This window comes from Pimephales promelas, chromosome 11 (genome assembly GCF_988280905.1).
Source record: "Pimephales promelas chromosome 11, fPimPro1.hap1.1, whole genome shotgun sequence".
NCBI lineage: Eukaryota > Metazoa > Chordata > Actinopteri > Cypriniformes > Leuciscidae > Pimephales > Pimephales promelas.
In genome coordinates this window covers 19,641,172-19,657,442 of record NC_142779.1, presented here as the reverse complement: position 1 = coordinate 19,657,442, position 16,271 = coordinate 19,641,172, and the positions used below count along the sequence as shown (strand labels likewise).

The window sequence follows — 16,271 nt, the reverse complement described above, 5'->3', positions numbered from 1 at the left end:
GCCCATGGAGTGCAACAGTCCCGCCCTACTGCTTCTATCCTTGTACGTGTCCACCAGCGTGACTCTCATCTCAGAGTGAGACTCGTGGCACTTCCAGAACAGCCTAACATGACTGAGGTTAAGACTCCGGCGGACAAAGCACGCGACCCGCAGTTAATTGGCTGATGAAACAGATAGAGTGCAGAGGGGTTTTGAAGTGCATTTGTGGGATTAACCTTTCGAATAGGGTAAAACCTCCAGAATTCAGACAAAACAGGCTAGATCTATTCTGGGTGTAAGATTTAAAAAAAAAAAGGGAGAGAGAGAGAAGCCAACTAAAAAGGAGGAGAGAGTCACAAGAGAGTGGGATAACCATGCTAGTCTCCTTTTCACAAATTTCAATTTGCCAATGTTCCCCTCTTTAGACACGGTGGCATCTGAAGCCATTTCTTTTGAACAAATGATAGTAATTTCCACAGCAACCATGGCCCAAATCCATCTGATGCAGGCCTTTCAAGGGCTTTGTCACCCCTTGGATGTCATTAATAGAGGCAAGATTAGTTTTTTTCACTCCAGGAAAAGGGAGGAGAGAAAGAGAGAAATGGCCATCTGCTCGGAAACCCATCGTTCTCACAATCCCCGGAGAAAGTTGTGTTTCAGTAACGTAATGCATAAAGTGTTTACTAGAAAAGGAAAGAGACAGGTTGGCCACATGTTCAGGATTGTCTATTTTCCCATCTATCCATCATCATTTGTTCGTACCAGATTGCCTATATGTAGTTTCTATTGTAAATGCACACTGTTATTTACCGTATAAAAACGAAATAGTATTGTTGGGTAAATTGTGTCGGTATATTGTATAACAGATACTGCTTATTGGTGCATTTTTCACCATTAATGTTTCTATTTCTGTTTGTCAGGTGTGAACATACAACTTGGAAAGGCCACCATGTTCCATTTCAACCATCCTCAAGAAGCTGCCCAACTCTGGGAAAAACGCAAGGTGGGGGGGAAATCATTCTCTTTTGAAGCTATTTGTGAAAAAAAAAATGATGTATTAAAACGCTGCTGGATAAAGGGTGAGCACAATTACCAACTTATGTTAAAAAATGCAAGTCATCAGAAACTGCTCTCAGTTGTAATTGCTATGCCAGTTGGCTGTGTACTTCTGCATGCAAGGTAGGCTAGAACAGGAGCTTTTTTCTTCAAAGAGGAACATATACACTTCCCTCAAGCTAAAATTATGACTCCCTCTTGGTATGTTTGCAAAGTACCAGTTCTCCTTTTTTTCTTTTTATCTTTTACACCTTTTTTCTTCATTTCCTCAGAGAGGTAAAGTAATTGTGCACCTCAGTGTCTTCTGATAAGAGCCGAACATGTCTCTGTCGTTGGTTTGCGAGTATGCGCCTTCCTTTCCTCTGTTTTACTTTCTCCTCAGCCTCTGACACTCTCTCTAACTTTCCCTCTCTCTCTGTCTCTCACTGCTGTGACAGGTAATTAAATATTTCCTGACTGTTAAGTCTCTCGTTGTAAAGTTAGACAGCAGCTGTTTCCTCTTCTGTTCACGGAGATTACAGCGCCTTCTCTCTGCGTGAACTATTCTTACGCTCACGAACAACTGTTAACTTGCCTCTCGGAGCTCTCAGCGGCACCATTCAGTCATTTTAGTTGTGCGAAACTTAGTTTTTACTCAAACTGCTCATTGCCATATTACACAATGACACACAATAGTTTGAAGATTGCTTGCATAAACTAAATTCCTCTTGAGTGTTGTTTCCATTGATATTTCGTGCCCAGATGAATCTTATGACTTAAATTTTATGTTAAGATGCTAAGAAAGCTTAAAATTTGTATCAATTTGGAATGTTTATTTACCAGTGTAAATTATTAAATGCCACGGTACAAGTTTTTCTCAATTTTAGAGGAAATAACACCTTACATATTCACTCTTCAGAGAGTGATATTTGCAGCTCACTATATATACACAGTATATACAGTGTATATAGGTGTTTAAGAACATATTAGACTGATTCAGAGATGTCTAAACTTAATCATTTGTAATTTCTGAACCAGTTAGACTTTCTTTCTTGAGTATAACCCAAAAGTAGTTTGAGTTTAGTTATTTACTTCAGACGCTCTTATCCATACAGTGAAAGTGAGCCATAACCACAGAATGATTTTCAAGGAAAGGTTTAGTGAATGTCTTCACGCATGGCTTCTATTTTGCCTTCCATTTTCATTCTATGGAAAAGAGCAGCTCAGTCATTCTACTAAACATCTCCTTTTGTGTTGTTAGTCATAGTCATACAGGTTTGGAACAACACGACGGTGAATAACTGATGACAAGAAAAAAATAGTTTTGTGTGATTTATCTCTTTAAACTTTCATTAGAACAAAGACAGTTTGCTATTAAAGGTGTTTTATTTCCATGCTCATTGAGGCACGTTGCAATCATGTTTACTAGTCTCCTTGCATTCTACTCTCTCATTTCGATCTGAATGATGGTGATTTGTAGTGTTTTCTAATGGCATGTTTGCTTTAATTAGTGTGCGGTAATTGCGGTGTGTTAGAAACAGATGTCTTTCAGTTGTGAGAGTGGTTTTTACCACAGTGCTGTGTGTCTATGGATGCTCAACCATCCATTTGTGTGTGTGTGTGTGTTCTCCCCAGTCTGGGCTCTTCGTGTCGAGTGACTCCACTGCGTTCTCCGTGGACACTTTCAGTCATTTCAGGTGAGTACACCTGCTGTGAGACAGACTGTGCTGTATCCCCATCCATCCTCTGATTCATTATGTTATATAACATTTAGTCAGCGCTTTAGCTTTATCTTCTTCCTAAAGACATTTCGCACACCACTTATCCTGGAAAAAATTAACTTTTATTGCTTCACTTATTACTTTTTATATACCTAAACTTGGACTAGATGGATATAAAATGTCATATTTAGGACACTTAATTTCTTCTAGGATGAGATTTGAGACCTGTTCACATCTAACAACATGGAAGTATAAAATATTTATTTATTTATTTATTTATTTATTTATTTGCAACTTCACATGGAGTTTGTCATTCTCTGAAGATGTGAATTGTTTATCATTCAAGCAAAAATAATTGACCTAGCCTCTGAGGGTAAAAAATTACAAAATACTCTGTTTTGTTCAAGTTTTTCAGTCAATGTTTGGAACATGACTGTGGTATGAAGCAGTGCGCGAATACTAGATGTAACTGTAACACTTTAGAATACGGTTCCTTCGTTAATGAATAACTACACAAGAACTAATGAGTACCACAATATTAACAATCTAGTAACTATTATTAACTAACAAGAAACTCTGATTAACGAACTAGTAAGTAATAGCGCACAGACGAAAGTGGTAGTTCACTATTAAGTAATCAATAACTACTATTTTTTTAATACTTCCCAGAGAACTACTGAAAAAGTTTATTAACAATCTAGCAGTGTTGTAGTACTCGAGACTCGGACTCGTCTCGGACTCGGTCTCGAGACCATATTGTAATGGTCTTGGTCTTGTCATGGACTCGTGTCCATTTGGACTCGGAATTGACTCGTACTCTAACATTTTTTTTTTAGGACTCGGAATTATTCCCGAGTCCACTCGAGTTCAATTAAAAATATTTTTCATGATTATTAATGTATGTGAATAAAATATTTCTTGAAATTGATTGACACGCCCAGTTATTGGTGATTTTCTAGTGCGCAACTGCGCATGACAAATTGTAATAAAATTACTTTTAACACCACCTACTATGTGGCCTTTTTACCCTAAACTGATCATATTTTTTAAACTCTATAAGCAAATTCAGTAAAAAAACAAAAAACAAAACAAAAAGGATTTCTCTAAGTAAATAAAAGTAAATTTGGTAATCAACCCTCACTGGTCTCGGTCTTGACTCGGACTCGACCGTCTCTGGTCTCGGACTCGACTCGGACTCGACTCTCTATGGACTCGGCCTTGACTCGGACTCGACTCTCTCTGGTCTCGGTGTCAACTCGGACTCGAGTGAGGTGGTCTCGACCACAACACTGCAATCTAGTAACTACTATTAACTAAAAGAAATTCTTCTCACAGAAATTCTAAAAGCTCACAGATGAAAGTGTTACTAGATACTTCTGTGGGAATTACTAATTATTTGGATTCGTATTATAAAGTGAAGATCATAGGAAATAACTAGTAATTACTCAAGTGTTACTAAAGACATTTTCTAAAAGTTCACCAAAAAATCTCAAACATTTGCAAAAATCATGACTAGATCATGTAGTAACACTTGAGTAATTACTAGTTAGTTCCAATAATCTTCACTTTATAATACGAATCCAAATAATTAGTAATTCCCACAGAAGTATCTAGTAACACTTTCATCTATGAGCTATCAATTACTAATTATTTGGATCCGTATTATAAAGTGAAGATCATTGGAACTAACTAGTAATTACTCAAGTGTTACTAAAGACATTTTCTAAAAGTTCACCAAAAATCTCAAACATTTGCACAAATCATGACTAGATCATGTAGTAACACTTGAGTAATTACTAGTTAGTTCCTATGATCTTCACTTTATAATACGAATCCAAATAATTAGTAATTCCCACAGAAGTATCTAGTAACACTTTCATCTGTGAGCTATTACTTACTAATTCGTTAATAAGAGTTTCTTTTAGTTAATAGTAGTTACTAGATTATTAATACATTTTTCAGTATTTCTCTGGGAAGTATTAAAAAATAGTAGTTGTTGATCACTTAATAGTGAACTACCACTTTCGTCTGTGCGCTATTACTTACTAGTTCGTTAATCAGCGTTTCTTGTTAGTTAATAATAGTTACTAGATTGTTAATATTGTGTTACTCATTAGTTCTTGTGTAGTTATTCATTAACGAAGGAACCGTATTCTAAAGTGTTACCGATGTAACTTATACCAGCGCCACACGCAATGCGAGTCCAGTGGATATAAAGGAATAAGGACATTTCATTCTACCGAACTACACCCAAGTGCTGAATTAATACTCAAACAGGTCAGTTTATTAGAGGAATTAAACTTGAGGTAACGCAGCACTTCTTCACTTGTTCCAACAGTTAACTTACACTATCACACTAAACGGCATTCGAGTGTGTTGAATACTGTTAGTTAGGTTGTCTGTGGGCTGTATGAGACTAAGCTAGATTAACATTAGAGAATAACATACAGATCATATTTTCATCATGTTGAACTAAATAACATTGATTAGTTTGCTCACTATGCTCAACATGTTTAAGAAAGTAACCTGCAACACTAGCATCTCTAAATCGACGTTAGTCGCGGACGTGGAGCTCATGGCATCTCGAAAGATGTTGATCTTCGTTTTAGTCCTCTTTTTGTCTCAAAGTCTGCTTGCCATGATTCCATAATGTTTGAACAAAACAACAACAGCGTGAGCGTCCTTCTAGGCATAACGGGCATAACCGACCCAGTTTTCAACGTCTGTCGCCATGGTTACTAATTTTCTCACGATTTACAAATAGTTGAAAACATTTGGGATATTGTCAGTAATCAACTAAACAAAATAAATAACATTGCTCTAGTGGTTTTGGATATTTTACTGCAAAAATCCTGCATATTGTACCTTTAAGCGATAGATTGACACACTCGCCTGTGTAAAGACTGAGCACGAGCCAAAAGAGAACGTTCCGCCACTGATAACAACTGTGAAGAAACCTCAGCATAATTTCAAAAACAACACCTGATGGCTCCAGATCGTCTCTTATTTAACACAAATGAATGTCAACTGGATGATTTATTTGAATTAGGTATCCATGCAGCGAGATGTTTCAAAAAAGTGGTAGGGACATGTCCCACCCATCCCATCTGCAAATTACGTCTATGGTAACTGGTCTGTTAGTCCAGGGGTGTCAAGTATTCCTGCAGAGTTTAACTCCATACTCAGTTAAATACACCTGAACCAGTAATCAAAGTTTTCAGGATTGCTGGAAATGTGCAGACAGGTGTATTAGAACAGGTTGAAGCTTAACTCGTCTAGACATTGACCCTCCAGGAGCAGGATTGGACACCCCTGTGTTAGTCTATAAGAATTTACACACACATAAGAAAGTTTAATGAGAAAGAGAATAAGACGTGGACAGCTAGAGAGATTCAGGCTGTTCTGTGTCTTGTTTGTCGACAACTATGACAACAAAGAAAGCTCCCAGTCTCCCAACTCCCAGCTGGGAGAGTTCTTTCTGACGTGCCACTGTTTGCAGCTGGAGCCTGGAGACGTCATGCATCATCTGTGAACCTCCGGGCTCTTCACATGTACACACACAGTCTATGTGTGGCGCTTTAGACGCCTTCGGCAATGTTCTGCACGCGGTTCCCCCTAATTGTTCCTTTGTCGGTGTTTACAAAATGTTTTGTTTGTTTGGTCGTCTTTGGCTTTGTTGTTCAAAGCTTTCTATAGATAATGGATTTGTGTGTTTGAAGTGAGCACTGCAAGCCTAGCTGATTGCTAATTTATTTTGTTCTGGCTTTCATGTTGATTTGGTTTCTGCAAAAGCATCAGAATGGAAATCCAATAGGATTTGATGCATGCATCAAAAATGGCTAAATGACCTGAAGAGCAAAAAAAGAAAACCATTACACTATCCAAAAATGCTTTAATTTATGAGTCAGTTTTGTACTATATATTTATATCCTGCTCTGTACAGATTTGCTGGGCAAGACAAAATAAAAATAAAAATTTTGTTGGTCTCCATTGGCCCTGATTCATGTGTTTGTCATTTTGTAGTTTTACAATTTCCTAAGGAAAGCTTACAAACACTAACAACAAGAACATTACATCTACTTTTATTACAACCGATTCAGGAAAGTTTAAGACAAAAAAAAAATACTTTTATCCATCAACAGACAACCAGATGAGACACAAGGCCCATGACCGATATAAATGATCCCGATTATTGATTATTAATGATTATTGCCCATTTTCAATGGGAAAGTGCCCAAGCAACATTGCTCGAAAAGTTGTACCTTTTGTAAAATCCCTCGAAAGGTTCAAACAGTTATTTCACCCAAAAAAATGAACTGCTGCCATTAATTAGGTGCATAACTCACCCTCATGTCGTTCCAAACCCGTAAGACCTTCGTTCATCTCAGGAATGACAAATTAAGATATTTTTTGATGAAACAGATGCTTTTCATTTGCTTTTAGTGAAACAGATGCTTCTCACCTGTTCTGTCGTTTCTTTCTTTCCGGGGGTTTTTGATTATGTACTTTCACAATTTAATTTAATTTTCTGGATATTATGTGGAATAACAACATATGAAGCATTCAGGAGGCTCTAACTGCTGTTTTATTTTCACCCACAAAAATTCCCAAGGGCTTACAAAGGATTTCCATAGCATATGTCTTGGTAAAATTAGAGAGAAATGTCTGGGCACCTGTTCAGTCACGTGTGCTCGTAGATCACAGAATGGGCCACAGGTCAGGGTTTTGAATGCTGTAAGGGGGGGGGGGGGGGTCGCTTCTCAAAGAGAAGGAAGAACATACAAGGTCTTCTGCAATTTTTACATCTTTTCTCTTTGTGAAATTTGTGCGGAGGGTCATGTCTTACCTTTAGGATTTTGTTTTACAGATTTCCTTCAAAAAAAGTGTTTTATCCCCACTTTATTTATTTAAAGTGTGTGCCCCCAGTGATAGAAGTACTAACAAATTGTACTTAACCCTCAGGTGCTCTTCGGTCATTTCTGACCAAAAAATTTTCTGTTTTGAAATTTTAAAAATCACAGCTTCATCGAAATGTTACGAAACTTGGTGACTTTTATGGCATTGGGTATGTGAACACACACACAAAAAAAATTGAGGTCATGATCCAAGCAGGCTAAGTGGTCGTAAAAAAAATAGTCACACTTGTGCTCTTCGGTCAATAATGACCGACCATATAGGAAATGAATGGGAAACTGACAAAAACACAAAAACTTTGAGAATTTTTGTGTGTACAATCTACAAATCGGCCACGATGCAGAAAAAAAGTGCTCAGCATTGAAGGGGTGACACTCTAAAACATCAAGAGTGCAAAACAGACATACCCACCCCTACACACACACATACACACACACTTTTATACACAAAACACCAATAAATTGTGATTAAAGAAATCTGTTTTGAATATTTAAAAATCACAGCTTCTTCAGAAAATTACGAAACTTGGTGACTTTTATGGCATTGGGTATGTGAACACACCAAAAAATTGAGGTCATGATTCGAGCAATTTAAGTGGTCGTAAAAAAATGAGTCACACTTTTGCTCTAAATAAAATTACCTTTTATTTCTAAATTCAGATTTTTGATGTAAAAATCATACTAACATTTATGACCCCTTTATAGGGGTGGTTTACTGCTTTTTTGCATGATCGTGTTTATGGGGTGCAATATAACATGTGTTCATGGTTTTTCTTTTTTAAAAAGTCTTATCTATCTATAAATTACAGGAACGTCTGTCTGTGTGTGTGTGTGTGTGTGTCTATCTGTCTGTCTGTTAAATCGCATATCTCTCGAACCGTTAGTCCGATGGATCTCAAACTTGACAAGTGTCTTGCTACGTGCATGAGTAAGTGCAGTGCCGAGTTTGACATTGTTTGGATTAGAAATGCAAAAGATATCGCTAAATATATCGCTAAAAGAAGCACACATTGGCTTTTGCCGCTCTAGCCGCAGCACAGGACCAGAGACAGAGGGACGAAGAAAGCAGATTTGCTCTCTGAATCGTCGCGCTTATTCATTTGAGCACTCAAACACATCGAACCAACAATTGCTAAAAACACACGGGCATTATTAGCGCAGGACCAGGGACAGAGGGATGAAGAAAGCAGATTTGCTCCCTGAATCGTCGCGCTTATTCATTTGAGCATTCAAACACACCAAACCAACAATTGCTAAACACACACGGGCATTATTTTGATACTGCCGTATCAGTTTGAGCCAAAATCAGACCCAGAAAGCAACGATGAAGAGTCAAGCAGAACCTCCGCTATCACGGCTCTTACAAAACGTTTCTGAATGGTTTATTTTTTAAAAATTATTATTATTATTCTATTTTATTCTATTCTATTCTACTATTATTATAAGAATTTCGATATGTTGTTACTTGAAAATGCTACTGCAGCTTGTTAGCTTTTGAGATACGTTTTTTCTCCTGATTAAACATTTAATATAACTGAATAAATGTTTTTTAAAGTTGTTGTTTTATCGATATAATGAACAACCGTTTATCTATTCACAAAACTTGGTTTACTCAGTGTATCTGAGTGGTTTACTGGTTTTTTGCATGATCGTGTTTATGGGGTGCAACATAACATGTGTTCATGGTTTTTCTTTTTTAAAAAGTCTTATCTATCTATAAATTACAGGAACGTCTGTGTGTGTGTGTGTGTGTGTGTGTGTGTGTGTGTATCTGTCTGTCTGTCTGTTAAATCGCATATCTCTCGAACCGTTAGTCCGATGGATCTCAAACTTGACAAGTGTCTTGCTATGGGCGTTGTTGTTTTATCGATATAATGAACAACCGTTTATCTATTCACAAAACTTAGTTTACTCAGTGTATCGATTCATTTAGGTGTAGCCTACATGTGTCAACTGTGTTTAAACCATCCTGTACAGTACACTGATAACAGCAGCTGAAGTTTGCTGCGATTGCATAGCCTATCATTTTTTTTTTTTTTACTTTATACACATTTGTCTTACACAAAATAGCATCGAACTAACTGGCTACCATACACAAACAGTGTTGGCATTGGTTTACGTTCTTGAATAAATAGAAAAAATATGCAAAAAAAAATACATTTACAAAATTAGTACATATACAAATTCAGGTCCAAAATGTTTGTACACGTTTGTCGTAGAGATGAAATAGCATAACTAAGTGGCTATAAAGCCAGCCCTGGCATTTGATAAAACTTAATAATTTTAAATGTATTTCAGATGTAATGTTTAAGTCTTACTTACAGGTTGTGGACCGACAACTGCTGCCTCTGGTTTTAAAGTTGGAACTGCTTAATGTTTTAGTAACACTTTCTTGTTGAATCCGGCATTGAATTGGTGGAGATTCTGGAAGCTGTCTTTCCTAAAATGCGTAACACAGAGAGCAAAATTACGATCGTCATTTTCAGGAATGTAATCAAACATAAATTGTATCCATTGTTGACAAACTAAAACGTCCGTGGGAAGCCTGAACACAGAAGACCTGACAGCTGGGTGAAAATAACACACTTTCGATGAGTCGCAAAAATACGGCCATGCCCTTTTTTTGCATATTCCGGAGGGAGGGTTGATGAAAATGTATGGGTTGGTGACGTCAAAAACCCGTTGTAGTCCCATTCGAGTCGTTTCTGTAGGCATTAAATTTCCTGATTTTAAAAAGACGAAATCTTTGCAGATACTATTCATGCACCAACAGGAACATTACACACTATTTAAAATGAAAAAAGTGAAATTGCAATCAACCATCTGGAATGTTAATTGAAAGGTTGGTTAACTGAGGATCTGTTTTCTTGTACAAAAGCAAGGCATCTGGATTATATGGCCAAGTAGTATAATATGAAGTGACTCACAAACCCATTCTTATTTGCCATTTTAGATTAAAAACGCCAACTTATTGGTATTGGTGAGGCTAGGTTAACACAGTATTGTGATTTTCATTCATACTCATAGAAAATAGCATGCTTATTTGTGGAACAACAATCAAACAACAATGTCAAAAACTGCTTGAAGCCAGTCACCAAGAATCTGACTATGTAAACTCAGAGGGTGACAGAAAGACAGCAGAGACCTAGAGAGTGAAACATCACTGACAGGGCATAGTGATGTATAGAGACTAGAGAAGTGAATTTACAAAAGACAGTCCAAAAGAAGCCACACTGCTTGGTTAGAAACCTAGAGGATGTTTCTTTCTGGCACCAGTCAAGGTTCAAAATTTCAATCTCCTATCCAATGGTGTGCATTGTGAGTGTTGTCTGGAGCCTATCAGACCTATACTCACGACAACCACGTTTATTGAATGCACTACTAAATGCTGTAAAATCAGTACTAATTTTGTTCTTACAAATTACGATTCCTTAGTAAAATGATGCATTCCATTTTTGAAAGATCTATGCTTCACCTTTTTACATCCCTAACAAAGAAATTCTCTATGAAATTGCCTTTGTGACCTGCATTGTAAAACATGTTGTATTTACCTTTGTGTCTGAAATGCTCTCAAGCTCGAGTCTAAGATCAGTACTCTGCTGTTGTTTTCTACTGGGGGAGTTTCTGACATTTTACAGGGTTTTGACTTGTACATGCTCTGCTATCCGACAAGTTGTGTACAAGGATCCATACAATTTTTGGCTTTCTGTCCCAAATCCTGTTGAGCTTGACGGAAAGTCGTCTTCGTTTCTCACCAAGCTGCTTTTCCATCCCTGTGTGAACGCCTGAGGAAGAAGTGCTTGCATGTAAATCCTCAAATCTACATGCGCACATTCTATTTAATTTCACAGCTAGCTGAGTGGCCCTAATCACATCCAGACATTTGGGTCCTTTGCTATTCAAATCTAATAGACTCTTTTGGAGATGTGGGACATTGTGCAGTTTAGTCTTTTTGCCATCCCGTCTGTTGGAGGTCTCTTGTGTCATAACCGTTGCAAAAATAATTAAAATCACTCTTCAAAACAAAGACTACAGCGTTGTGATTTGAAATATAAACCTAATTGCTTAGCTCTTTTGTGTCCATGCTTAAGTGTAAGAGGAAATATGCTTTCCTCTCTCTAATCCTTGTTATACATACATACACATACAAATGAAGAAGAATGTTTTCCCTTACAGTTCCAGAAAGGTTCCTGACCAACCTGAAGGTGACTCAGAAGACTGTTGTTTCTCGGGAGAGAATCACATGGTAAGCATGTGTTGTTAGCCTCCACTTATTGCTTTATTACTAGATTTGTTTTACTTCTGGATGATTTGTATGGATTTATTTTCTGCTATACTTTAGGTCTAAGAGAAAAATAAGAGTTGCTAACTTTTGTTTGTGGCTGACTGGGCCTTAGTTTGATTTTTATAACTTTTGTATGGAGACAGGTGATGTAAGAATACACTGTTTTAAAAAACAAGCATAGATGGAGTTGACCATTGCCTGAAGGCAGTGCCGCTGCATCAGGGACCTAGTGGGAGCCAGAGCTGTTTTTGTTTGCACTTGAAAATTAAAAAATGCTGAAATTGTCAATCAGAGGCTTCTGCTTGAGCTGTGAACATACTGTCCTATTCTCGTCAGCATAACGAGGTCATTATTTTGTTCAAGTAACTCAGTGACTGGAGGAATTTAACCACACAGTGTATATATAATTAATTAGACCCTAATTAATACAACTACTGTCTCAGTTTTTAAATAAAACAAGGACATCAAAAGTGTAAAGTCCACTGTAATACCACTGATCGTTTAGGTTAAACTTTTATTAGAGGTATTTTGATTACAGACAGTGCTTATTTGGGTCGTTTCTTATTACCACAGAAATTCTGTTCTTTTTGTTTCAAAAATGGACTGACTGCCTTAAGCATTATTTGCTTTCCATGGAAATAATTAAAAAGAATAAGGGCCCCTTTTCCCAGTCCTAGGTAGCATTGATTTTGATATATACATTTTTACCTATGTTTTACATGGATTTATGGCTACCCCCTGGTAAGAGAGTGCATCAAAGCAATGGCTTGATCATAATCTCCTCTGTGGAAATGTTGCTAATACAAATAGCATGCAGAGCCTTTCTAACAAATATAAAGGTTCATAGAGTAAATGTTTCCAACCAATTACTGTACTTCTCACTGCTTTTACTCCTGGCTCTTCCATTTATATTGGGTGGAGTGTTCAGTCCACTTAAACAGATGCAGGATAAACAGTAGTGAGCAGAAATGAGAAATTATTTCACAGCTTTTAATGCCCAGTTCTGAAAGATGCCGGACAAGGTAACTATAATAAAAGACTCTCAAAAACATTTGCATAAATCATTGATACATTTATTTAAATATATTACAAAATATAGTGACCTGAATAACTAAACTCTATTGACACTATTCATTTTTTTCTCCTTTCAGATATTTTCCTCATATCTCTTACTCCTACAAACATCCTCTTTCCTCAAAACAAGACAGATAGTAGTTTCAGCATCCCTTCCGGGTGTCAGCACGTTCCTGAAACGCACAGGGCACTTACAGAGCACCATGTCACTAACCACGCAGCAGGAGATGCCAGAAGTCTAGGAACATCGCTTCAGACAAGTCTTAACATCCAGTGGGGGAAGCAGCAGTCAGCCCCTCATAAATCAGAAATTGAAGCTCCGTCAGTGGACGTGACACATAAGGACACGAAGTGGGAGGAAAAAGGGGTGAATGGAGGGCTCTGGGATACTAGAATAATTCAAGAGTGCCGTAACAGGACCTCTGGGCTTCTGGATGTCGAGAAGCAGAATCTCTGTCACCCCATCGTGGGCTCAGAAGGGAGCTTGTTAGCTGAGGAATCCCATATACAGAGCATGCACTCCACCACGGGAAGAGAAGCAGCTTTTGTCCCCAGTTTGACTAGCTTGAAGCACTTTTCACAGAGGCATAGCCCACTTACCTTGGAGGGCCAATTTAGGGAGCACATTTTCTCCAGAATGTCTGTTGAGAGTCAAGAAGCCAAAGTCCATCCAGAAGAAAGTGGGCTCAGCTCTAGCCTAGGGAGCATTGCAAGTAGAGTGTCCTGGATGCTGGCGGACGCAGGGCGTGTGCTTACAAACTCTTTGAAGGAACAAACTGGCGGTAGAGAAAGCAGTTGGTACAATCAAATGTGCTCAATGGTAAAGGATCTACCCTTTGTACACCATATCCAGTTAGAATTGACTCTAAGACCACAGGCAAAACCAACTCTGGAGGCAACCCAGTTTCGACCCAATCTGTCTATTGTCTGAAAGAAAACAGAGTGTAGCATTGCCTCCCATGCAAAATCTGTCAAGATCCAAAACGGATGAATGGAAGAGCCCTTTGATGGCTTTAGAGACAACCAACCAAACAAGAAGTTCGGTGACCACCCAGATAAGTGAAGGACTGAAGGTATGCTGCCAAAGACTACATCCTGTACCTGAACCCTTGCTCCATCTCCAGAAACTTCCACCTCAGCAGCTTCTCTCCTGCCTGAACAATGCCATCCCTGCCCACTTTCTAATGGAAGAGCGGGTGTTAGCTTTATACTGGCTCAGTGTCGCCACCTGTTCTCAACCAGATCCACAGCCTGCAGTTATTGTCCTTTTCCAGACTAAGCTTTTGGTGGTCACCTTTGATCCTTTGACCGATTCTTCCAGCCCCACACACTCTTTAAATGTTTTCTATGAATTATCTTTTCAGGAAATGAAGGAGATCCACAATGGTTTTGCTGGGCAGACTGTCAGACTGACGGGCCTCACAGAGAACAGCATACTTACTTTGCACACTTGCAATGCAGTCTTAAGTCAAGAACTGTCCCGAACTTTACTTGAGGCTATTTGCCCTTTCGAGAGTGATGCACTGGACCATCCGCTACTGTCAAGTGACATATCATCTTTGTCCTTAGAATGGGACTCCCATATTAAGGATTTGCTTCTACCCTCTGGTGGGCGCCTTACATGCACTTTCCAGAAAACTCTGGCTAAGTTGGTCTTCCTGTTACATGGTAACATGCAGGGTGAACGTCCGGCACTTGCGCATGTACAAATACTCCTTTACACGACTGTCAGATTTCAGCGATCAAGTCTCGAGCTGCACACTGATCCCATTGTACCCGTTTCACAGCTGGCACCAAGAGAATCTGTGCTTGTCCAGCTTGTCCTGACTGACACACACCTGTGTCTCTTGCATGAGAATGCTGTTTATCATCCACCTCCACGTTCAATAGCTATAGTGGCACCTCATGCTCAGTTCAGGCTAATAGACCTGCGGCAGCGCTTGGACGTCCGTTGCGTGCTGGTCAGAGAGGGATATGGCAGTGTGTGTCTGGATGTGGTTTTGGCTCATGTCTACTGAAAATCTGGTGGTACTGGAGGTCACCCTCAACCTCCAGACGTCTGCAGTGCTGATGAGGCAGCTGCCCAATCTCCTACCAACTCTGATTCATCTCCCCGGAATGAAGTGTGGAAATTAACTTTCAGCAGCTCCGCTGAGGCCACCTTCCTGATTAATAAGTTGTCAAACATTTGATCAAGGACCTTCCAGCAAAATAATTAACAGCCCAGTGAGGAGAATTCGACAGGCGACTACAAATAGGCTGAGTGCACCGAAAACATGACATGAGTCTGCGGCGCTTTAATTTGAGAAATATTTTGTTACTTTTCCATGAAGTTTTATGACTAGCATTGTGATACATTTGTTTGACAAAGGGGTGAGTAAAGGCCACACCAAACAACGATAACTGTAACAATAACTATATTAGTGTCCACACCATTTGCTTGAGCTAGTTAAAGCTGGTTGGATTCTGATTGGCTGTCTATGTTTTCAGCAGAAAAAAAAAAACTTGTGAAAGTGATTCCAGCTATTTTGTGTTAGTTGTGGTGTGGATTGTGCTATTCTTTTAGTTTTAACGATTTTTGGAACTATATTTTTATTGATATAGTTATCATCCTTGGTGTGAATGGGTCTTAGTCATTGGAAGTAGTGCCCATGATTAAGATAAATTCATAAGGCTGGTTGGACCATTGGCATAGTAGTAATGGTGTTTGTTGGGTAATATTATATGGGCAGATCAAAAATGATTGTTGATTCAGAGTACTGTATAATGGATCTATAAAGATGTATAATCTGAGTAAAGAATCAGTACTTGACCTACATTTTTATGTTAATTTTATTCAGTGGCAATTATAGAATCTAAAGTATGAGATTGCGAGATTCAACTTCGCATTTGTCATGTTTACTCCTGTGCATCACCAGTATGCTTTTATAGTGTTGTTCATTATCTCAGATTGCACAGTTAAAGTTACTTATGTACCACCCAAAAAATAAAAACTGCATAAAAACAGCTTCTGTCACTTTTCAAATTTCACACTCTTCCCTACCCTGTCTTTGACTCATATAGCCTTGCTTCACAAAAAATCATGTTGCATGCCTGCAGCTTCCAGCAGCTACCAGTATGCAGCATATCTTGAACTCGTCATGGTGTGGGGAGATTCCAAGGTCAAGGTGAGATTTTTTTTTTTTTTTTTTTTTTAGGGTTCACTTAAGTTTTCTGCATCACGTTGCTAAATAATAGCTTCATGGCCCCTTTTGTTTTAGACCC

At 38.4% G+C, this 16,271-nt stretch overlaps 1 protein-coding gene across 1 annotated transcript in view; it reads left to right on the top strand.

The window, feature by feature from the left end:
• kif16bb (kinesin family member 16Bb) overlaps nucleotides 1-16,056 on the top strand; it is a 48,219-nt gene extending 32,163 nt beyond the window's left edge. The window contains 5 exon segments of the mRNA XM_089117409.1: nucleotides 900-982; nucleotides 2,650-2,711; nucleotides 11,825-11,904; nucleotides 13,085-13,928; nucleotides 13,930-16,056. Coding sequence (XP_088973535.1) covers nucleotides 900-982; nucleotides 2,650-2,711; nucleotides 11,825-11,904; nucleotides 13,085-13,928; nucleotides 13,930-15,199 — 2,339 coding nt within the window. The 3' untranslated portion in view covers nucleotides 15,200-16,056.
• The last annotated feature ends 215 nt before the right edge of the window (nucleotides 16,057-16,271 follow it).